Here is a 24,886-nt window from a genome sequence, read left to right on the forward strand (position 1 = left end):
TGGTAAAGTGCTTGCCTAGCTTGCATGAAGCTCTGGGTTCAATTCCTCAGTACCACATAAACAGAAAAAGCTGGAAATGGTGCTGTGGCTCACTAGTCTTGAGCAAAACAAGAAGCTCAGGGACAGTGCCCAGGAACTGAGTTCAAGCCCCAAGACTGCAAAAAGCCACTTCCAGGCACCAGTGGTTCACAGGTCTAGTCCGAGCTACTCAAGAGGCTGAGAGATGAAGATTGTGGTTCAAACCAGATTAGACAGGAAAGTCTGTGAGACTCTTATCTCCAATAAACTACCAAAAAAAGCCAAAATCAGAACAGTGCTTACAGTGCTATCCTTGGGCAGAAACATTCAGGAACAGCACCCAGGCCCTGACTTCAAGTCCCAGGACTGGAAAAAAAAAAAAAGCCATTGTGTTTTTGGCAGAATACCTCACAATATACCCCAGTGGTTCTCTATAATTAGAGAATTGAATCCTTGTTTCCAAAAACTGCTTGTTGTTCCTCCTCCTCATTACTGTTGTTAGTATTTGAACATGTGTGTGTGTGTGTGTGTGTGTGTGTCTGTGTCTGTGTCTGTGTCTGTGTGTCCTTGTTTTCGTGTCCTTGGGCTTCAACCTGTACACTCTCCCTGAGCTTTTTTAGCACTGTACCACTTGAACTGCAGCTCCATTTCTGGCTTTTTGGTGGTTAAGTGAATAGGGGTCTTATGGACTTTCCTCCTTGGCCTGGCTTTGAACTACTGTCCTCAGATCTCAGATTCCTGAGTAGTTAGGATTGCAGGTGTGAGACACTGGAACCCAGCTGAAATTTATTTTTTTAACTGTATATAACACTGTATATACCTACCTGCAAGTAAAATAGTTTCAGTATGCAGAAAATTGGGCCCTAGATTTTAGACATTTCCCTTTGCCTATTAATTTACTTCCATTGATGTCATAGTTCTGGGCCATATATCTCTTCACTTTTGGGCAAGAGATAGCTGTATAGAAAAATAACATGAGCCGAGTGCATTGTCTCACACTTGTAATCCTAACTATTCAGGAGGCTGAGGTCTGAGGATCATGGTTCAATGCCAGCCCAGGCACTAAACACTGTGAGACTCCAATTAATCACTCGGAAAAGGGAAGTGGAGCGGTAGCTCCAGGGGTAGGGCAGTAGCCATGAGCTGAAGAGCTCAGGGACAGCATCCAAGCGGAGTTCAAGCCCCAAGACCCACAAAGAAAAAGAAAGGAAGGAAGGAAGGAAGGGAAGGAAGGGAAGGAAGGACAGCCTCGGCTGCCTTGGAACTGCAATCCTCAAATCTGAGCCTCCAAAATAGCTAAGATTACAGGCATGAGCCACCCAAGTCTGACTAGCCTATATAATTTTCTGTTCTCAGTAGAAAATGTTCTTTTAGTAGGTTATAGCTTATAAAACATCTGAAATAGTACAATGTAAATAAACTAGATATCATATTAAGGATATGATATGGTCAATATGTTGAGGTCAGATTTTGGCTTTGGGCATTTTTATGTGTAATCAAAAGAATCAAAGATGTTGGATTTTATAGAATTTATTTTAGTAGGAAATATTCCTACTAAAGATATCAGGATAATTCTAGTTTTAGTTAGGCATCAGTGGCTCATAATTAATCCTACCTACTTTGGAGGCCGAGCTTTGAGGATTGTGGTTCAAAGCCAGCCTGGGCAGAAAAGTCACTGTGATCTCCTATCTCCAATTAACCACTAATGGACAGTAATGGACAGCCAGGAGCATGGCCTAGTGGTAGAGTGCTTGCCTAGCATGTAGGAAGCCTTGGGTTCAATTCCTTAATACCACATAAATAGAAATAGCTGATGGTGGCGCTGTGGCTCAACTAACATAGCGCTAGCCTTGAGCAAAAGTATGCAAGGAAAAGTGCCCAGGCCCTGAGGCAAGGACTGGCAAAAAAAACAACAAAAAGTAAAACTACTAATAAAGTTATGACTCAAAGTAGTAGAGCCCTAGCCTTGAGCAAAAGAACTCAGGAACAGTGCCCAGGACCTGAGTTCAACCTCACAATGACAAAAAAAAAAGTATTAAATATTTGTATTGGTTAATTGGAGATAGAGTCTCATGGACTTTGCTTCCCTGGCTGGCACACTGAACTTCAAACTTCATCTCAGCCACCTGAGTAGTAGGATTACAACTATGAGCCACTGGTCCCTAGCTTCCATTGCGCATTTTTCAAGTAAGGAATTTCCATGCTTATAGTATCTTCTTTGCCATGTTCAGGTTTACTGTCTTGGTGGCATGTCTGACAGTGGATCACAGCTTGGTTCAATGGGTAGCCTGACCATGAAATCACAACTTCAGATCACTGGTAAGTCATATTTTTTTGTGTGTGTTGCTATTATAAAGATAATGTGCAGAGAAGAGCATAAAATCTTTAGGGGCTCATACATCTCATACACCAAATTAATGTTTGCAAATGAACAAAGCAAAGTGTTTAGATTTATGGAGATTACGTTTTAGCCAAGCACCAGTGGCTCTCCCTAGCTACTCAGGAGACTGAGATCTGAGGATTATGATAAGAGGCAGGCTGGATAGGAAAGTCATGAGACAGGTTAGATCCAATAGAGCCAAAAGTGCCAAAAGTGAAGCTGTGGTTCAAGTGCTAGAATGTTAGACTTGAGCAAAAAACTTTAGGAAAACTGTTCTGGCTTGGCTCTGAGTTGACATCTTAGGACTGGTGTATGCATATACAAAAAGATTACCTTTTATTTAATCCAGTGCCCAGACCCTGAGTTCAACCTCAGTACCAACATAGACATAGACACAGACACACAACCCTAATTACACAACTAACACTAGTCTGTTCTAGTACATTTTTTCATCATCCCCAAAGGGAACCTTATATCTAGTATCTCAGGTACCCACAACCTAGAGAATCACTTTATCTACTGCTTTTATCTCTAAATTTTCAGATTCTGAATCTCTTGTTAATAGAATCATACAACTTGTGACCTATTGTGCCTCCTTCCACTTAGCAAGTTTTCAACACTCATCCCTTTTCTGGCATATATCAGTGCTTGTTTTTTTTTTTTTCTTTTCTTTTTGGTGTACCTATACTAGTGGTAGAATGCCAGCCCTGAGTGAAAAAGCTAAGGGGCAGCACCCAGACCTTGAGTTTAAGCCCCAGTATTGGCACCAAAAAAAAAACCAAGGAGACCAAATAAATAATAGAGAACTGTTGTTTTATAATTAATTCTCTTGTTTTCCAGTGGCTTTCCAATACACATAGAATAAAACTCAAATTCCTAGTGTGATGCTTGTGGCTCATACCTATAATGCTACCTAGTTGAGGGGCTGAGAATAGGATGTGGTCCAAGGCCAGAGAAGTTTGTGTGAACCTCTTTTCAACCCATAGCTGTAAGTGATGCCTAGCATCCTAGCTATATGAAAGGCAGAGATTAGAGGGATCATGATTCCAGAGAAGCCTGGACAGCAAAGTCTGCAAAACTCTCATCTCAGTGGAAGAAGCTAGGTGTGGTAGTGCACTCTCAGTACAGTGGGAAGCCTAAAATTGGTGGATTGCAGTTAGGTGTGTACCCCCGCAGGAAGTATGACCCTATCTCAAAAGTAACCAACACTGGCTGGGAATATGGGCTAATGATAGAGTGCTTGTCTAGCATGCATGAAGCCTTGGGTTCAGTACCTCATTAGCACATAAACAGAGAAAGCTGAGAGTGGTGCTTTGGTTGAAATAGTTGAGCATTAACCTTGAGCACAGAGAGACTCAGGGACAGTGCCCAGGCTCTGAGTTGCCTCAGGATTGGCAAAAAAATAATACAAAAAGGATGGGAGGCATGGTTTATAGGTAGACTTCCTGCCTAGCAAGCAAAAGGCTATGAATTAAACACTAGTACCACCAGGAAAGAAAAAGATAAACGGATTCCTTGACTTACAGAACTCATCTCTGTTTGCCATTCTTCCTTGAGCTTGATATATTTTTCCACTGCCTGAAAACTTGGCTCTGTCTGAAATGTAGTCTTCTTTTCCTCTCTGATCCTTCCATCACTGGCTCCTTGTTATTTAATGGTTGTTTCCAAATATTCTTAGAAGGTTTTTCTTTCTACCAACTTATATTCTGTCACATTAGCTTATTTTTCCCTCCCTCCCTTCTTTCCTTCCTTCCTTTTTGCCAGTCCTGGGGCTTAAACTCAGGGCCTGAGCACTGTCCTTGATCTTTCTCAAGGCTAGAGCTCTACTACTTGAGCCACAGCACCACTTCTGGCTTTTTCTATGTATGTGGTACCAAGTAATCAAACCTGGGTCTTTGTGCATGCTAGGCAAGCACTCTTACTACTAGGCTAAACTCCTAGCCCCCCAGCCTAATTTTCATTATGAGGAATTTTCTTTAACTAGAATACAATTTCCTTGACAGCTAGGGTCTTTTTTTGGTCCTGGGCACTGTCCCTGAGTCCTTCAGCTGAAGGCTAGTGCTCTGCCACCTCAGCCACAGCACCACTTCCAAGGGTTTTGTTTTTGTTTTTTGTTTTATTTTGTTTTGTTTTGCCAGTCATGGGGCTTGGACTCAGGGTTAAGCACTGTCTTTGGGCTTTCTTCTAGGCTAACGCTCTACCACTTGAGCCACAGCACTACTTCTGACTTTCTCTGTGTATGTGGTACCAAGGAATCGAACCCAGGGCTCCATGAATGCTAGGCGAGCACTGTACCACTAGGCCATACTCCTGGCCCAGAGCTAGGATCTTTTAATTGCTCTATCCATAGAATTTAGAATAGTGTCTGACATAGTTAAATATTCGTTGACTTAGTTTGTCCTTTTTTTCTTTTTGGTACCTGTACTGGGACTTGGGTTTGGTCATTGCCCACTAGATTTTGCCCTCAAAGATGGCATTCTACCACGTAAGCTTTTTGTTGTTAATTTGAGATAATAATCTCATAGACTTTGCTGCCTAGATTAGCTTCAAACTGACATCTTTAGATCTCAGCCTCATGAGTAACTAGGATTATAGACTTGAGCCACCAGCATCTGGCTTGTCTATGTTTTTTTTACTTTTTAAATTTTTATTTTGCCAGTCCTGGGCTTAAACTCAGGGTCTGGGCACTATCCTTGAGCTTTCTCAAGGCTAGCACTCTATTACTTAAGCCACAACACCACTTCCGGCTTTTTCTGTATATGTGGTACCAAGGAATCGAACCTAGTGAGTTATCCATGAGCTCTTCAGTTCAAGGCTATCAAGTCTAGCCCTCTATGCCTTGAGCCACAGTGTCACTTCCTCTGCATGTTATTTTAATATATTTGGGTACTGATAGAATCTTGATGGTTGTTTCTTTTTTTTGGGGGGGGTGTTCAGTATTAACTTAGGTAATTGGAGGAAATCTAAAGATCATATGAATAAAATTAGCAAATAGTTTAGAACAAGACTGCTTCTCTGAGTAAACATAATTGGCTAATCTTTAATGAAATTAAGTTGACTTGAGGACTAAATTAACTTTTTTTTTTTTTTTGCCAGTCCTGGGGCTCGAACTGGGGGCCTGAGCACTGTCTTTGGGCTTTCTCAAGGCTAGAGCTCTGCTACTTGAACCACAGCACCTCTTTTGGCTTTTTCTATGTATGTGGTACTGAGGAATCAAACCCGGATCTTTGTGCATGCTAGGCAAGCACTCTACCACTAGGCCAAACTCTAAGCCCTGAATTAACATCTTAAATATTGAAGTGGTTTTGTTTTTTTTTTTTCTATTACAGTCATCTCAGCAAAACTTAAAGAAAACAAAAAGAATTGGTTTGGACCAAGTCCTTATGTAGAAGTCATAGTAGATGGACAGTCAAAGAAGACCGAAAAATGCAACAATACAAACAGTCCCAAATGGAAGCAACCCCTTACAGTGTAAGTGTAAAAGTATTTTCCATAATATAACATTTAGAAGGTAAGCAGAAATGCATTTATTTTCTTTCTTTCTTTCTTTCTTTCTTTCTTTCTTTCTTTCTTTCTTTCTTTTTTTCTGTCTCTCTCCCTCTCTCTCTCTCTCTCTCTCTCTCTCTCTCTCTCTCTCTCTCTCTCTCTCTCTCTCTTTCTTTCTTTCGCCAGTTGTGGGGCTTGAACTTAGGGCCTGTGCACTGTCCTTGGAGTTTTCTCAAGGCTAGAGCTCTACCACTTGAGCCACAGCACCACACCCAGCTTTTTTCTATGTACGTGGTACCGAGGAATTGCATGCATGCCAAACTCCTGGCCCTTCTTTTTTTTCTTTTTGTTCTTATTTATTTTTCCCTTTAGTCTCTAGAACTTGCTCCTGTTTTTCTAGTCCCTCTCCTCATCTCTTTCCTTTTCTCTCCATCTTTCCTTCTCTCCCTTTCCTCTCCCCCTCTTTATTTTTTATGTTGGTATTGGGGGTTGAACTCAGGGTTTAGGTGCTGTCCCTTAACTTTTTTCACTACCATGTACAAAGCCCTGGGTTTGATTCCTTGGTACTACATACACAGAAAAAGCCAGAAGTGACACTGTGGCTCAATGGTAGAATATAGCCTTGAGCAAATAGGGTCCAAGGATAGTGCCCAGGCCCTGAGTTCAAGTCCCAGGACTGGCAAAAAAAAGAAAAAAAGATGTAACAGGTGGTTAGGTGCTGATGGCCTACCTCTGCAAGCCTAGATACTTAGGAGGCTAGGATTTGAGGATTACAGTTCAAAAGCCAGAAACAAAGTCTGAGAGTTCTCTCTCTCTCTCTCTCTCTCTTTGGGGGGGAAGATCGGTCATGGGACTTAAACTTGGCCTGCGTGCTATCTCTAAACTCTTCAGTTCAAGGCTGCCACCCTACCCCTGGGCCTGGGCATTGTCCCTGAGCTTTTCAGCTCAAGGCTACTGCCCTACCCTGAGCCAAGCCCCACTTCCCCTTTTCTAGAGGTTAATTGGAGATAAGAGTCTCAGTCCTTTTGTTCCTAGGCTGGCTTTGAACCTTGATCCTCAGATCTCAGCTACCTGTGTGACTAGGATTACAGGTGTGTGCCACCTCTCCTGGCTGTGAGACATTCATCTCCAGTTAAGCAAAAAGCTGAAAGTGGAGCTGTGACTTAAATTGTAGAGCATCAGACTTGATCACAGAAGCTAAGGGACAGTGCTTCAGCCCTGAGTTCAAGCTCCAGTACCAGCACACATACACATAAAATTAAATGTGTGCATGTGTGTTATGTTATGGTTATCTTTTTTTTTTTTTTTTGCCAGCCCTGGGCTTGAGCTCAGGGCCTGAGCTCAGGGCCTGAGCACTGTCCTTGGATTTTCTCAAGGTTAGAGCTCTACCACTTGAGCCTCAGCACCATTTCTGGCTTTTTTTTCTGTGTATATGGTACCGAGGAATCGAACCCGGGTCTTCGTGTATGCTAGGCAAGCACTCTACCACTAGGCCAAACTCCCAGCCCCTATGGTTATCTTTCCAACTGAATACACCAAGGCCTAATATTTGTCATTAACTACATAATATAGGTATACATTTTAGTATTTTAAAATAATCTTATTTAAGTACAAAATATCAACATGAAGTTATGCATTTACTATCATTCATCATGTCTATGAACTAAATCTTTTTTGTAAATTATCAGCAAGTATCTTGATATATATTACAAAATTCAAACCTTTGAAAATTTTAAATTATAGGGTAATATCAGAATATAAATTTCCTATTTTATTTACTTTATGCCCAATTAGAGTAAATTAGTTCAATTTAGGATTTTTAACATATAGCATTATTGTAAAGTTTATTCTGTTTTTTTGCCCCCTCCCCCACCCTGGGTATTGTCCTTGAGCTTTCTCAAGGCTAGCACTCTACCTCTTGAACCACAGCACCTCTTCTGGTTTTTTTCTGCGTTTATGGTACTGAGGAATTGAGCCCAGGGCTTTGTGCATGCTAGGCAAGCACTCTACCACTAGGCCATGCTCCTGGCCCGAAGTTTACTCAATTTTGAAGTTAGGTGTACTATATTTTAATAGTTCCCTATTGATTGACTAGTTGGTTTCTATCATTTTTTAATATGGTGGTATTAGTTCAGTTTAATATTACTCATGTATATATCTCTGTATTTTAGAATTTTCTTTTTTCTGTTATTTGAAATCAGGCCTTGTGCTTACTCAACCACTTGAGCCTGAGTTTCGGTTTAGTTATTTTTTTTCAGGTAGGTTCTTAAATTTTTTTTTTTTTTTGCCAGTCCTGGGCTTGAGCTCAGGGCCTGAGCAGCACTGTCCTTGGACTTTCTCAAGGCTAGAGCTCTACCACTTGAGCCTCAGCACCACTTCCGGCTTTTTCTATGTATGTGGTACCAAGGAATTGAAGCTGGGTCTTCGTGCATGCTAGGCAAGCACTTTAACCACTAGGCCAAACTCCCAGCCCCTTGGTTCTTAAATTTTTATGTAGAGCCAGCCTCAATGATTCTCTCCTATCTATATGTAGCTAGGACTGTAGGTACTCCCCTTTACACCCATCTTCTCAGTTGGGCGCCAGCGGCTCATGTCTGTAATCCTAGTGACTCACGAGGCTGAGATGATCTCTGTCTCCTGAGCTGAAGATCTCTGTCTCCTGAGCTGAAATTACAGGCATGAGCCACAATGCCCAACTTATGTTGATATTTTAATCTATGGACTGAATTAGTAAAAGTAAGATAAAGCTCAGTTTTCAACACTTAGTTGACAAAGTTCCAAATGTTGATATAAAACTAGCCTGTCATTGAGTACCCACAAAGGGAATTATAGACTGATTAATAGGAAATACGACTTTCATGGACTTTAGTTTTTTGCCTGGCCTGGTTTGAAACCTCAGTGGTTAGATCTAAGCTTCCTAAGTAGCTAGGATTATAGTTGTGAGCCACTAGTGCCTGCCAGTGATATGCTTCTGTAATCCCAAGTACTTGGGAAGTACGGTAGAAGAATTAAAGGCCAGGGCCATCTAAGGCAAAATATGTGACACATTGTCTAAAAAATAATTAAAGAAAAAAAGAAAAGAGCTAACAGTGTGGCTCAAGTGGTAGAGTACTAGCCTTGAGCAAAGAGAGGCTCAGGGACACTGCCCATGCCCTGAGTTCAAACCCCAGGACTAGAAAAAAAAAAAACAACAATTCTGCCTGAAAAGGTTATTATGAATATTAAATGAAAATAACTTAAAGCTTTGCAAACTACAGAACATAAAATGAGTGTTTAATTTATAAATTCACTCATTTAAAAATATATTAAATTTTAAATTGACACAAAATTTACTGTATTTATTGGTACCCTATAATATTTCACAAAAGTCACTCTTCAGCATTTTAATGCATTGTAAGCATTTTAAGTTTTTTGTTCATATGTGTGAAGTTCCTCTTGTAATTCATCCACAAATAAAAATCACCATGTAAGCATGTTACATTCAAATACAGTTTTTTGTAAGATTATAGAACATAGGCTAGTATTGGGTCTACAGTAAATCATAAAGACACAATGAAAGATGTTAGACATTAAAACTTAATATAATGTATTTAGGACCCCTTTGTGATATTTAATGAAAATAATATTTTTCCCTTTTTTTCACTTCTAGTATTGTTACCCCTGTGAGTAAATTACATTTTCGTGTATGGAGTCACCAGACACTGAAATCTGATGTTTTGTTGGGAACTGCTGCATTAGATGTTTATGAAACATTAAAGTCAAACAATATGAAACGTATGTATGTATGTTAGAACCATAGAAATTATTGTCAGCCTTTTGGGTTTTTTTGGAAGAAGTTTATATACCAATCATGGAAAATAACTTTTGTTAAACTAGGTTTGCCTTTAAGATTACTTGTTTAAAGTAATAGTCTGAATAGCCTTGGTTTGGCCATTCATTTTGTATCCAGTATTTTTAGTAAATATTGTTCTTCTGTTTTTTTTCTCTTTCTTTTTTCTTTCTTTTCTTTCTGTGCTGGTACTGGTGTTCAAGAACTTGACTTCTCACTTGGCATATTTATTCAAGGCTAGTACTCTACCTCTTGAGCCACAACTCTACTTCTGGTTTTTTAGTGATTATTTGGATATGAGTCTCATGGTCTTTTTTTTGCCAGAGTTGACCTCAAATTGCAATCCTTAGATCTTAGCTTCCTGGCACACAATGACATACTTTTTTTTCCTAATCCTTCCTTAGTTATCTAAAGAATTTTTTAAAGAATTTTCTTATTCATGTAGATTTTATTAGATACAAACCATTCTTTTGAGCCAGGCTGGGGTCTCACGCCTGCAACCCAGCTACTCAGGAGGCTGAGATCTGTGGCGCACTAAAGGACCTGAGACTCTTATCTCCAATTAACCTCTAGAAAACAGGAAATGGGGCTTGGCTTTAGAGTAGGGCAGTGGCCTAGAGCTGCATAGCTCAGGGACAATGCCCAGGCCCAGGGGTAGGGTGGTAGCCTTGAGCTGAAGGGCTCAGGGACAGCGCCCAGGCCAATTTAAAGCTCCATGGCCCACCAAAAAAAAAAAAGCATTCTTTTGTTTTCATTTATTGTAATCAAAGTATATTTTGATAAATAATCTTCATTATCATGCTGGCTCATTTTATACTGCAGTCTTACAAAGATAGAATGAATATAATAAATGTAATAAATTGAGATGTTTAGTATTTTAAATACACTATGGATATTAAACATTAGCAAGGTTTATTTTACATATAATACTTTGATTTAAAAAGACTTCAAATCTTTGGTGAAATATGTAGTAAAATGATTTATATATACATGTGTATACTTCTTTTTTATTAGAATCTTACAGTGGCTCAAAGGAAAAATGAAATTTTTGTATAATCTTATTCTTTCAGTTGAAGAAGTGGTTGTGACTTTGCAGCTTGTAGGTGACAAAGAGCCAACAGAGACAATAGGAGACTTGTCAATTTGTCTTGATGGACTGCAGTTAGATGCTGAAGTTGTTACTAATGGTGAAACTACATGTTCAGAAAGTAAGTGCTCACTTTTTTTGAGATAGCCTCACTGTGTAGTCTAGGCCAACCTTGAACTTACAATAAGGTAGGCATAAAATGACGAATGTAGGAAAGTAAAATAAAATAATAAATGATAAATAATTTTTTAAAAAGTAGGTAGTCACTGTGGTTTGCTTTCTTATGAGTATTGCGGTTTTAATTATTTTTATTTTTTTGTCAGTTTTGTGGCTTAAATTCAGGGCCTGGGTATTGTCCTAAGCTTTTTCACAAAGGCTAGTGCTTGTATCCTATTGGGTCACAGCATCACTTCTGGTTTTCTGCTGGTTAACTGAAGAGTCTTCCAGACTTTTCTGCCTGAGATGGCTTCTAACCTTGATCCTCAGATCTCAGCCTCCTACTAGCTAGAATTATAGGTGTACCTGGCTTATTGTGATTCTTCTTTCAGGAAACAGGATTTCTTTCATTTTTTTTTTTTTTTTTTTTTGGTAGGTCATGGGGCTTATACTCTAGGCCTGAGCTCTTCAGCTCAAGGCTACCGCCTTACCCTAGGCCTGGGCATTGACCCTAAGCTCTTCTGCTCTAGGCTATTGCCCCTTGAACCACAGCCCCACTTCCTATTTTCTAGTGATTAATTAGAGATAAGAGCCTCTTGTTCCCTGGCTGGTTTTGAACTGAGATCCTCAGATCTCAGCCTCATGAGTAGCTAGGATTATAGGTATTAGCCTCCCGACCTGGCTCATTTTTTTTTTGGTTGTGGGACCTGAACTCGACCTGGGCATTGTTCCTGTGCTCTCAGCTCAGAGCTACCACCCTACCTCTTCAGCCACAGCACCACTTCTAGTTTTCTGGTGGTTAATTATAGATAAGAGCCTCATGGACTTTAGTAGCCAGGCTGTCTTTGAACTTTGATCCTAAGATCTCAGCCTTCTGAGTAGTGAGGATTACAGGTGTGAGCTACTGGTGCCTGGCTATGATTTATTTTTAATGTATTTTTTTATACGAACCAAAACCATTTGTATTTTTCTACAAATTGAAACCCTGTGAGGTTTTGGGGGGTTTTTGTTGTTGTTTTTTTTTTTTTTTTGTCAGTGTTGGGCTTGAGCTCCGGGCCTGAGCTCTGTCCTTGGATTTTCTCAAGGCTAGAGCTCTACCACTTGAGCTTCAGCATCATTTCTGGCTTTTTTCTATGAATGAGGTACCGAGGAATTGTGCATGCTGGGCAAGCACTCTACCACTAGGCCAAACCCCTGGCCCCCCTGTGAGTTTTGAATTGACTTATAAAGTACACTTTATGTACTAGTAATGACAGTTAATAATAATAATTGGGCTGGGAGTGTGACCTAGTGTTAGAATGGTTGCCTAGAGTGGTTGCTTAGCATGCATGAAGCCCTGGGTTCTATTTCTCAGTACCACATACACAGAAAAAGCAGCCAAAAGTGGTGCTGTGGCTCAAGTGGCAGAGTACTAGCCTTGATAAAAGTGCTCAATGATAGTGCCCAGGCCCTGAATTCAAGCCCTGAATTCAAGTGCTGCACTTCTATTAGACAAAACAAATTCTTGTTGAGTTTAGATACAACTCCAAATCCTTGTAAGTACTATACCAGACAGACAGTACAAGATGAAATCCATTTGCTATCCTTCTTCCATTTCTCAAAGCTACACTTCAGGGATGTCTTACGTTTTTACAACAAAACAAGTAGCTTATATGTATGCTGGTATATTAGAATTTATGATTTACTGCTTTTTGTTAAAGGTGAATAAACTAAAACCATGATTATAAAGGAAATTTCTGGTGACACCTGAGCATCTGATAGTTTGCTTAATAAAGCTTATGGTCGGTAGATCTTTAACATACTTTTATCATTTAGTAATGTGCTATTTATTTTCACTTTTACCAGATTTTAGAGTTCCTAAGACAGAGAGAAGATTAATATTTCCCTTGATTAATCTAGCAAAGAACTTTTGTTTACATTATGAAATATTTTTCTGTTGATTGGTACTGTTTTATTCGTCCATATAATACATTGGTGGATTACTTCCTACTTCTTTTTTTAACTCATGACTTTTTTTTTAGCCAGTTCTGGGACTTGCCAGTGCCCGTGTATTATCCTTGGACACTTTTTGCTCAAGACTAGCACTTTGCCACTTGAGCCACAGTGCTACTTCTGGCTTTGTATGTGGCACCGAGGAATCAAACCCAGGGCTTTGTGCATGCTAGGCAAGCACTCTACCACTAGGCTATGCTCCCAGCTCATGACTTTTGTTACAGTAAGATTTTCAAGATAGTCCCAAAGTTTCTTCCACATTTTTTTTTTTTTTTGGTCTGTCATGGGGATTGAACTCTGGACCTCTGGACCTGGGCACTATCCCTGAGCTCTTCAGCTCAAGGCCTTACCCTTTGACCACTGCCCTATTTCCCATTTTCTAGAGATTAATTGGAGATAAGAGTCTCATGGACATTAGTGCCTGGGCTGGCTTTGAACTGCCATCCTCAGATCTCAGCCTCTTGAGTAGCTAGGATTACATGCATGAGCCACCATGCCTGGCTCCACATTAGGTGTTTTGTTGTTGTTGGGTTTTTTGTTTTGTTTTTGTCAGTCCTGGTCTTGGGCTCAGGGCATGAGTACTGTCCTTGGGTTTTCTCAAGCCTAGAACTCTACCACTTCAGCCACAGTACCACTTCTGGCTTTTTTCTATGTATGTGATAAGAGGAATCAAATCCTGATCTTTGTGCATGCTAGGCAAGCACTCTACCATTAGGCCAAACTCCCAGTCCCAACACATTAGGTTTTTAAGGTAAATGAAGTTGTAATGCCTTGAACTCTGGGCCTTATCCTCTCACTCAGCTTTTCTCCATCACAGCTCATGCATTCTACTACTTGAGCCACACCTTCAAATGGACATCTTTGCCTTGCTTTGAACTGTGATCCTCAGATGTTAGCCTCTTGAATAGCTAGAATTAAGGGTATAAGTGACAGCACCTGGCTTCTCTTAACATTTTTTTTGAAATATATCTGAGCATCTAAGCACTAACATTTCAGTAGTTTTTTGTTGTTGTTGTCTTTTGGGTTTTTTTTTTTTTTTTTTGGTCATGGAGCTTGAACTCTGGGCCTGGGCATTGTTCCTAAGCTCTTCAGCTCAAAGCTAGCGCTCTACCACTTTAGGCCACAGTACCACTTCAGATTTTCTGGTGATTACTTGGAGATAAGAGTCTCAAGGACTTTTATGCCCAGGCTGACTTTGAACTGTGATCCTCAGATCTCAGTTTCCTGAGTAGCTAGAATTACAGGTGTGAGCCACTGGAGCCTAGCTCAGTAGTTTTTTTAATGAGTACTTTTCATTGTGTAAGTATGTCATATTTTATATCCATTTTCCTATATGTGTGTGTGTGTATATATATATATATATTTTTTTTTTATTTTATTTTATTTTATTTTTTTTGGCCAGTCGTGGTGCTTGAACTCAGGGCCTGAGCAGTGTGCTTGTATTTTTCTCAAGGCTAGAGCTCTACCACTTGGGCAACAGCACCACTTCCAGCTTTTTTTCTGTGTGTGGTACCGAGGAATCAAACCTGGGCCAAACTCCCTGCCTCCCTATATAGTTTTTATTTTACTTTTATTCTAGTTTTTGCCAGTCCTGGGGCTTGAACTCAGGGCCTGGGAACTGTCCTTGAGCTTTTCTACTCAAGGCAGCACTCTACTACCTGAGCTACAGCACCACTTCCAGCTTTTTCTATGTATGTGGTACCGAGGAATTGAACCCAGGACTTCATGCATGCTAGGCAAGCACTGTACCACTAGGCAACACTCCCAGCTCTTCCCCCCAATATAATTTTTTAAATGTACACTTTTTTTTTTTTTGGCCAGTCCTAGGGCTTGAACTCAGGGCCTGTGAGCACTCTCCTTGAGCTTTCTCAAGGCTAGCACTCTACCACTTGAGCCACCACACCACTTCTGGCTTTTTCTATGTATGTGGTACCAAGGAATCGAACCCAGGGCTTCGTGCATGCTGGGTGCCACTAGGTCAAGCTCCCAGCCCTAAAATGTATACTTCTATCTTCAGCTCTGCAAAAGAAAAAAAGGAAAGGCATATTATTAGACTTGATCAGACACTTGCTAAGTATAGTGTTTGACTCCCCATCTTTTTATTGAATTAATCAGTTACTATGCTCTAGTGTAATGTAATGGTGATTATACTGTTTGATTTCTGTATCCAAGGCATATTGGATTTTGGCCATTGAAGTTGAATTCTTGTTTCAATACTTTATTTTCCTGTGTCTAAAACCTGTTTTTCCTACTGTCTGTATGCCCATCTTTAGCAGCTTCTTTCTAGTACTTAAATAGTAAGTATATAAGTTCTGACCAACTCCAAGCAATATTTCCCATGAATAAAGCTGAAAGAAAACAAACAGTTGAGGCGGAGGTGTGACCCAAGTAGTAGAGTGCTAGCCTTGAGGGAAAAGCAAAGCAAGAACATAAAGCCCTGAGTTCAACTTCCACTAACAGCATAAAAACAAGCAAAAGCAGGGCCGGGAGTTTGGCCTAGTGGTAGTGTGCTTGCCTAGCATGCGCGAAGACCCGGGTTTGATTCCTCGGTACCACATACATAGAAAAAAGCTGGAAATAGTGCTGAGGCTCAAGTGGTAGAGCTCTAGCCTTGAGAAAGTCCAAGGACAGTGCTCAGGCCCTGAGCTCAAGCCCAGGACTGGCAAAAAAAAAAAAAAAAAAACAAGCAAAAGCATAAACATTCATCTTCACTTTGAGAGATGTTTTGTGCCATTCTTATTCTTGAAAGCTGTTTTTTTTTTAAATCTATTTAAGGATCCTGTATAATAGACAGTTGTTATAGTATTGTTCTTTTCAGAAATTTGTTTTAATGATAATATTGCTCTTTATAATTTTTTTTGAAGTATTTAGGGTATTGAAGTTGACTAAATGCTAGTTTTGGTTTAGAGTCAAACCTGTATCAAAAAAGAGAAAAGTGGTTTGTGAATGTTGTATTTTAGCTAATTAACCTCTTACGCATAACGATAAACATTTGCATAAAATTTTGGTAAAATATTTCAGTTATAAGAACATTTGTCACATTTTTCCTGTAAAACTCATTTTTGAATATGTGATACATTGTTTACTTAGAAATACTTAATAAAAAACTTTACCTACACAATATTTTAGGAAAACCTTTTTGAACTAATTTTGCTTGAATTTTATTTATGTTAAAGGTCCTTCACAGAATGATGATGGCTCTAGACCCAAGGATGAAACAAGGTAAGAGTTTATTGCTTCCCACCAACAGAATGCAAAAATACAAGGAGCAATTAGGATAAATTTATTAAAATTCCATTTTCATCTTTGTCTCAAACCAACAAAATTCATGCTATACAACTTAAATATACATATGCTTTATTAAGCATAAATTCAGCATTTATTTGCACAAGAAATATAATCAATACCTGATGCTATATATTTCTTTTTTTATTAGAAGATTTTATTAACATGTTTTTTTTTAACATCAAATTTCAAATGTCAAGTTTAACAAGCAAGTATTCAAGAATGGAATCTCTATATAAAATAACTGGCACATAAACTTAAGAACAAAATTAAAGTTAAGCTCAATCTTTGTGTGTCATACATATCAATATGTCTGTAGAATATATATCCCATCATAGATTTATAAGTCTATGTAGTTTGTATTTATATCTCCAGGTTCATGTCAGTGACCTTGAGTGCCAGAGTATTGAGTCATCACTCTTGTACTGTTTGGATCTAATATCCACATATCAAGAAGACCATGCACCTTTTGTTCCTTTGGCCTTGGCTTATCTCACTCAACATGATTTGCTCTAGTTCCCTCCAGTTCCCAGCAAATGCATTATTTTATCTTGTCTGGTGGCTTTGTACAACTCCATTGTGTATATGTACCACATTTTTTTGGTATTCATTCATCTGTAGTAGGGCATCTGGGTTTTTTACAGCGCTTGGCCATTGTGAATAGTGCAGTGATGAACATGGCTGTGCAGGTATCCTTATTATCCTGGATTATGGTGCTCAGGGTAGATCCCTCGGAGAGTAGTATGGCTGGGTGGTAGGGAAGGTCTATTTTTAGTTTTTTGAGGAACCTCCAAACTATCTTCCAGAGTGGTTGTACTAGTTTACATTCCCACCAACAGTGCAGTAGGGTTCCTCTTTCTCCACATCCCTGCCAGCATTTATTGTTGTCTGAGGTCAGAATATTGGCCATTCTAATTAGGGTAGGTGGTATCTTAGGGTTGTCTTTATTTGCATTTCCTTTATGACCATGGATGAGTTTTTTCCTTATATGTTTCTTTGCCATTTTTACCTTTTCCTCTGATAAGTCTCTCTTTTGTTCCCTTGCCCATTTAGTGATTGGTTTGTTGGGTTTCTGGGGGATTAGTTTCTTGAGTTCCCTGTAGATATTGAATATTAAGCATTTGTCTGATGTATTATTGGTAAATATCTTTTCTCGGTTAGCTGCCTTTCTACTTTAGTAGCTATGTCTTTGTGTAGAAACCTTATTTTTAGCTGGGTGCCTTATTTTTAGCTCACGCCTGTAATCCTAGCTACTCAGGAGGCTGAGATCGCAGGATCACGGTTCAAAGCCAGCCAAGGCAATACAAAGCCAAGTGACTCTTAACCTCCAATTAAAATGGAAGTGGGGCTGTGGCTCAGGGATAGGGTGGTAGCCATGAGCTGAAGGGTTCAGGGACAGCACCCAGGCCCAGGGGTAGGGTGGTAGCCTTGAGCTGTAGAGGTTAGGGACAGCGCCCAGGCCAGAGTTCAAGCTCCATGCCACTGCCCCCCCCCCCCCCCAAAAAAAAAGAAACCTTATTTTTAGGTAGTCCCATTTGAGTTTCAAATCTATTGTGAATATCTGGTGCTATATAATTTTTCATGACTTAGATTTTATTTTGTTAACGCTTATTCTGATGGGCCAGATGGTTGAAGACCCTGTTTTGTTTGCAAGTAGTAGAATCAAAGTTTCATCTGATGCATCTCCAACTGGCTACTTATAGTCTGGTTTCTTTTCTTTTTTTTCTTTCTTTGCCTATTTTTTTTTTTTTTTTTTTTTTGCTGGTCCTGAGCCTTGAACTCTGGGGCCTGAGTGGTATTCCTCAGCTTCTTTTGCTCAGGGATAATCTTCACTTGAGCTACATCACCACTTTTAGCTTTTTCTGTGAATAAGTGAAAATAAGAGTGTCACAGAGTTTCCTGCTCAGCCAGGCTTTGAACCTCGATCCTTCTAGTATCTTAGCCTCCTAAGTAACTAGGATTATAGGTGTAAGCCTTTAGCTCCCAGCTTATGTTCTGGTTTCTAACTAAGACAGTAGTAATAGTTTTCTACCTAATATTACTTGATAACGTCTTTCCTCCTCTGTTTAATTGATGTCATTGCTTGAATCAATGACATCTTTATGAAAATGTTTGTAGGCAACTAGATGCATTACCCAGTCCTCAGATAATAATTACTTCTTTTCCTGGCCCAATTCAGCTTGGTCTTAAACTTGCAGTAACATTAAAAACAATAGACTCAAGAAAACAATGATAGCAAACTTACCTGTGCCTGTGCTAAAGTAGTGCTTTTTTTATTTTTCCCTTCAGGCATTAGAATTTTGTTCCTGCTTATACAAGGCCTTCCAAAGATTTATTTGAAATATGAATCAGCTATATTTAGTAATGTGATAATAGTATGATAACTACTCTGATAGTGATTGATTGATCTTTCTGTCTTAATTTTTTTTTTTAATTCTGAGATGCCCATGACTCATGCCTGTAATCCTAGCTACTCAGAAGGTCAAATTCTAAGGATTATGGTTGGAAGCCAGCAGGGGCAGGAAAGTCTGTGAGACTCTTATCTCCAATTAACAAACTAAAAACAGGAAGTGGAGCTGTGGCTCTGGTACAGTGCTAGCCTTGAGCAAAAAAGCTCAGGGACAGTCTCTATAACTGGCACATACATATATATACATACTTACATACATACATAGGTACACTCATATATATATATATATATATATATATATATATATATATATATATAAATTCAGAGAGCATTTGTTCCTTTCTGCTACTTTTCTCATCCTTCCTCCTTACCTAGAGTGAACACGAATGGATCAGATGACCCTGATGATACAGGGTCTGGTGAAAATAGGAGAATCAATGAGAACAATTCTCCATCACTATCCAATGGTGGTTTTAAACCTTCTAGACCTCCAAGACCTTCACGTCCACCTCCACCCACACCTCGCAGACCATGTAAGTACCTTAGCCTTCAATACCATTTTAACTATAAACCTCTTGTCATATTGTGATTTCCACTAGGGTTTGGTTTGTCAGGTAGTTTTTGAAAAGTGCTCAATAACTATTTGTAAGAATATTATTGATTTGCTGGGTGCCATGGCTCATGCCTTGAAATCCTAGCTATTCAGGAGGCCGAGATCTGAAGATCAAGGTTCAAAGCCAGCCTGGGCAGTAAAGAGTCTGTAACAGTCTTATCTCCAGTTAATCACCAGAAAACCAGAAGTGGCACTGTGGCTCAAAGAATAGGGCGGTAGCCTTGAGCTGAAGAGCTCAGGGACAGCACCCAGGCTGAGTTCAAGCCATGACTGATCACTCCCCCCTCCAAAAAAAAATATATATATTATTCATTTTCAGCAAATAATTTATATTGTACACGTTAAAAATTAGTTTTTAAACTACATGTTAGATAAGATAGTTTTATGGTTTTGAAAAATGAATTAATAAAATTATGAGCAAACCTATTGAAGATGTTGCCATCTCTGTTATTTTTCTTTCATTTTTCATCTGCATTTTAAATTTGTTCAATATAACCTTTTGTTTATTTTATGGCAATACTGGGTTTTGAACTGGTGTCTTGCTTGTTCACCTTGAACCATGGTTTCACCCTGGCTTTGTTGGTTGCTTTATTTTGGAGGTGAAGTCTTGTGGACTCTTTTGGTCAAGCTGATTACAAACCTTGAGATCTAGAGAGCTCTCACCCACTGGTGCCTGGCACTGCCTTTAAAAAAAAAAAAAAAAAAAGATTCTATTCTGATTTTACATTTCAGAACATAAAAAATTCTTTTTATTTTTTTTCCCCAAATTTTCTGCAGCATCTGTCAATGGCTCACCATCTGCCACTTCTGAAAGTGATGGATCTAGTACAGGTTCTCTACCATCAACAAATACAAGTACAAATACAAATACCTCTGAAGCAGCAACATCTGGATTAATAATTCCTCTAACTATATCTGGAGGCTCAGGCCCTAGGCCATTAAATACTGTAACTCAAGCTCCCCTACCACCTGGGTAAGTAACTTTTTTGGCAGTATTTGCTTTTCTAGATATCTGCATATAGAAATAGAGAAAATAACATTGAATCCTTTCCTTGTCTTTAAGCAATTGTAATTGATTTTGGGGACTTTAGAGTCAAAATTAATCACATTTGAAATACTGGAATTCTAGCTATTCAGGAGGCTGAAATCTGAAGATCATGGTTTGAAACCAGCCTAAGCTGGGAATTCTGTAGTTAAACAGCAAAAAGCCAGAAGTGGAACTGTTACTCAAGTGGTATGGTTCCAGCCTTGAACAAAAACTCTGGGCGGGGCTGGGTGTTTGGCCTAGAGGTAGAGTGCTTGCCTAGCATGCACCAAGACCCAGGTTCAATTCCTCAGTAGCACATACATAGAAAAAGCTGAAAATGGTTCTGTGGCTCAAGTGGTAGAGCTCTAGCCTTGAGAAAGCCCAAGGACAGTGCTCAGGACTGGCAAAAAAAAAAAAAGGAGGAGGAAGGAAGAAGGAAGAAAAAAAAAAACAAAACTCTGAGGGATAATACTTCGGCCTTGAGTTTAACTCTTAGTAACAACACCAAAAAATGTACAAGGAAAAAAAAAGATCTTCTCATTTCCAAGAAGAAATGAAGTGATTTGGGGTATTTTGTTGTTGTTCTTTTTGAGACAGGATCTTGTGGTCCAAACTGGCCTTAAACTTGAGATCTTCTTATACCTACCCCCCGATAATAGGATTATAGGATGTGCCACCACATCAAGCCTAAGAAATTTTTTTAAATGAAAAATCCCTGAACCATGCAAAATTGATCATGGCCAAGTAACAAGCTAGCCACTAATTCAGACTTCCCCCCAGCCCCCCAGTCCTGGGACTTGAACTCAGTGCCTGGGGGTGCAATCCCTTAGGTTTTTTTGCTAAAGGCTAGGCATTCTACCACTTGAGCTACAGTGCCACTTCTGGTGGTTTTTGTTTTATTTTTTGAGCAGTTTATTGGGAAAAAGAGTCTCACAGACTTTGCCCTTTCTGGCTTTGAACTGCAGTCTTTAGATCTTGGCCTCCTGAGTAGCTAGGATTACCAGCATGATCCACTGGTGTCTGGCTTCATCCTGGATCTCCATCTTCCTATTTTTTTTATTTATTTTATTTTATTTATTTATTTATTTTTTTTTGCCAGTCCTGGGCTTGAGCTCAGAGCCTGAGCACTGTCCTTGGATTTTCTCAAGGCTAGAGCTCTACCACTTGAGCCTCAGCACCACTTCCAGCTTTTTTGTATGTATGTGGTACCAAGGAATCGAACCTGGGTCTTTGTACATGCTAGGCAAGCACTTTAACCACTAGGCCAAACTCCCGGCCCCATCCATCTTCCTATTTATACTTCCCACATGGCAGGGATGACAGGGTCATTATTATTGGCTTATTATTGGTTGAGATGGGGCTAAAACCTTGATCTCCAGATCTCAATCTCCCGAGTAAGATTATAGGTATACATTACCACACATAGCTTCTTACTAGTCTTTTTAATTTTGTGTTTAAGATGGGAGCAGAGAGTGGACCAGCATGGGCGAGTTTATTATGTAGATCATGTTGAAAAAAGAACAACATGGGAAAGACCTGAACCTCTACCACCTAGGTAAGTGGCTGAATTAGAAAAATTCAAAGGTATGGATGGCATCTTTACAAAGTCTTCCCGTATTATAAAAGTTTGATGTATAATAAGTTTTTGTTATTTTATTATTTATAGTATCAGAATATTGGGAACTGTCTTAATAATCAACCTGGTAGACGTCAAGTTATAGTATCATTTTTTACTTCAGTAATGTTAGTTAAAAACAAAGGTAGTTGGGTCAGGAGCATGGCCTTTTTGGTGGAGTGCTCACCTGGCCTGCACAAAGCCCTGGGTTTGATTCTTCAGTACCACATACACAGAAAAAGCTGAAAGTGGCACTGTGGCTCAAAAGTACCCAACAACAGTGCCCAGGCTCTGAGTTCAAGTCCCACCACTGGCAAAAAACAAAACAAAACAACGAGCTAGCGCTCTGCCAATTGAGCCACAACTCCATTTCCAGCTTTTTCTGTGTATGTGGTACTGAGGAATCGAACCCAGGGCTTCATTCGTCCTAGGCGAGCATGCTGCCACTAAGCTATCACTCCTGACTCCAAAGTGCTTTTTTATATCTAACTTATGCCCTTATTATGATTGCCATGATAAAAATATCATCAGAAAAATATTCTTTACCTTTATGACTTCTAGATTTACTTACTAAATATTGATTACATTTTAAAGACCTTACCTAATTTTTTTTTTTTTTTTTTTTTTTGCTAGTCTTGGGGCTTAAACTTGGCCTGAGCACTGTCCTTGGACTTTCTCAAGGCTAGAGCTCTACCATTTGAGCCACAGCATCACTTTCGGCTTTTTCTTTTCTTTTTTTTCTTTTTTTTCTTGATTACATTTTAAAGACCTTCCCAATTTTTTTTTTTTTTTTGCTAGTCTTGGGGCTTAAACTTGGCCTGAGCACTGTCCTTGGATTTTTCTCAAGGCTAGAACTCTACCACTTGAGCCTCAGCACCACTTCTGGCTTTTTCTAAGTATGTGGTACCAAGGACTCGAACCCAGGTCTTCGTGCATGCTAGGCAAGCACTCTACCACTAGGCCAAACTTCTGGCCCATTTTCGGCTTTTTCTATGTATGTATGTGGTACTGAGAAATCGAACCCGGGTCTTCACGCATGCTAGGCAAGCACTCTACCACTAGGCTAAGCTCCTGGTCCTCTAATGTATCTTAAGAACTAATAAGTAAAATCTAAATTTTTGGAAGCTTTAAGTTTACTTGTACATATTTATGAAAATATGAACGACTTTATGTAAATCAGAAGTATTCTCCAAGTAAATTTGTTTTATAAGTAATTATTTATATTTGTTTGTGTTTTGATATAGCTGGGAGCGACGGGTTGACAGTATGGGACGTATTTATTATGTTGACCATTTTACAAGAACAACAACCTGGCAAAGGCCAACGTTGGAATCTGTCCGGAACTATGAACAGTGGCAGCTACAACGTAGTCAACTTCAAGGAGCAATGCAGCAATTTAATCAAAGATTTATTTATGGGGTGAGTAGCTTGTTTATTTGTTTCTGTCTCTTCATTTGTTTGTTTCTTTTTTAATAGTATTTTTTATTGTAATTAATATAATTAATGTAACACATTATATTCACCAGATAGCGTTTGTTTGTTTCTTTTCAAACAAGATCTTGCTGTATCCTCAAGATGGCCTTGAACTCATGACCTCCTACCAGTAGCCTCACAAATGCTGGGATTATGGATATATGCCATTATGCCTGGCTTGTTTTGTTGGTAATATAACTAATGAAAGTATTCTTTTTTTTTTTTTGCCAATCCTGGGCTTGAACTCAGGGCTTGAGCCCTGTCCTTGGACTTTTTCAAGGCTAGCACTCTACCACTTGAGCCTCAGCATCACTTCTGGCTTTTTGCTATGTATGTGGGGTACCAAGGAATCGAACCTGGGTCTTTGTACATGCTAGGCAAGCACTCTACTACTAGGCCAAACTCCCGGTCCAAGTATTCTTTTTTTAAATGTGCAAGCACTGGGACCTTGCATTCTCCTTTGCTTTTCCCATTCAAAGTTGGCATTGTACTACTTGAGACATACCTTCATTCATTTCTAGCTTTTTGTGGCTAATTGAGTCCCTTGGAGTTTTCCAAGGATCCTCATACTGCAATCCTCAGATCTCAGCCTCCTGAGTAACTAGGATTACAAGTATGATCCATTTGTGCCTGGGAAGTATTCCCTGCCCTGCCCTGCCCTGCCCCTGCCCCTTCCCCTTCCCCTTTCTTTCCTTCCTTCCGTCCTTCCGTCCTTCCTTCCTTTCCTTCCTCCCCCCCCTCTCTTTTTTTTGTCATGGGCCTTGAACTCTGGGCCTGGGCACTGTCCCTGAGCTCTTCAGCTCTACCCCTTGAGCCCTACCCCTTGAGCCACAGCACTACTTCTGGTTTTCTAGTGGTTAATTATAGATGAGAGTCTCACGGACTTTAGTGCTCAGGGTGGCTTTGAACTGTCATCCTCAGATCTCAGTCTCCTGAGTAGCTAGAATTACAGGCATGAGCCACCATGTCCTGCTACATATTTCTTTTTTTTTTTTTTTTGCCAGTCCTGGGCTTGAGCTCAGGGCCTGAGCACTGTCCTTGGACTTTCTCAAGTCTAGAGCTCTACCACTTGAGCCTCAGCACCACTTCCGGCTTTTTTCTATGTATGTGGTACCGAGGAATCGAACCCGGGTCTTCATGCATGCTAGGCAAGCACTTTAACCACTAGGCCAAACTCCTAGCCCCTACATATTTCATTTTTAAACCTTCCCTGTATATGTCATGTAAAGCAGTAAAATAGGTATAAGGAGGGTAACGACCCAGTTGTTGCTACTAATAAATATTGTGTCTGGGATATCTTTTCTGAGTACAAGCTGTCTTTTCTGTAAGGGAAGTCCAGTCCCCTTTTTGTTAGTCATAGGGCTTGAATTCAGAGCCTGGGCATCGTCAAGTTTTTTTGCTCAAGGCTTATGCTCTACTACTTTAGACCACAGCTCCACTTCTGGCTTTTTGTGGTTAATTGTAGAAAGACTTTCAGACTTTCCTGCCCTGCCTGGCTTCAAATACCTTTTAATT

The 24,886-nt window shown here is 39.6% G+C and overlaps 1 protein-coding gene across 4 annotated transcripts in view; it reads left to right on the top strand.

The window, feature by feature from the left end:
* The window catches only part of Itch (itchy E3 ubiquitin protein ligase), an 80,143-nt gene that overhangs the window by 30,326 nt on the left and 24,931 nt on the right, over window positions 1-24,886 (top strand). For all 4 annotated transcript variants that reach the window (XM_090352199.1, XM_090352198.1, XM_090352197.1 and 1 more), the window contains 9 exons: window positions 2,250-2,337; window positions 5,728-5,869; window positions 9,534-9,658; window positions 10,784-10,921; window positions 16,125-16,170; window positions 19,019-19,176; window positions 20,034-20,229; window positions 21,743-21,838; window positions 23,143-23,317. In XM_090352199.1, the coding sequence (XP_090208325.1) occupies window positions 2,268-2,337; window positions 5,728-5,869; window positions 9,534-9,658; window positions 10,784-10,921; window positions 16,125-16,170; window positions 19,019-19,176; window positions 20,034-20,229; window positions 21,743-21,838; window positions 23,143-23,317 (1,146 nt within the window). In that variant the 5' untranslated portion in view covers window positions 2,250-2,267. The remainder of the gene's footprint in view (window positions 1-2,249; window positions 2,338-5,727; window positions 5,870-9,533; window positions 9,659-10,783; window positions 10,922-16,124; window positions 16,171-19,018; window positions 19,177-20,033; window positions 20,230-21,742; window positions 21,839-23,142; window positions 23,318-24,886) is intronic.

Source organism: Megascapheus bottae, chromosome 18, assembly GCF_031878675.1.
Source record: "Megascapheus bottae isolate mThoBot1 chromosome 18, mThoBot2.hap1, whole genome shotgun sequence".
In the NCBI taxonomy this organism is placed as follows: Eukaryota; Metazoa; Chordata; class Mammalia; order Rodentia; family Geomyidae; genus Megascapheus; species Megascapheus bottae.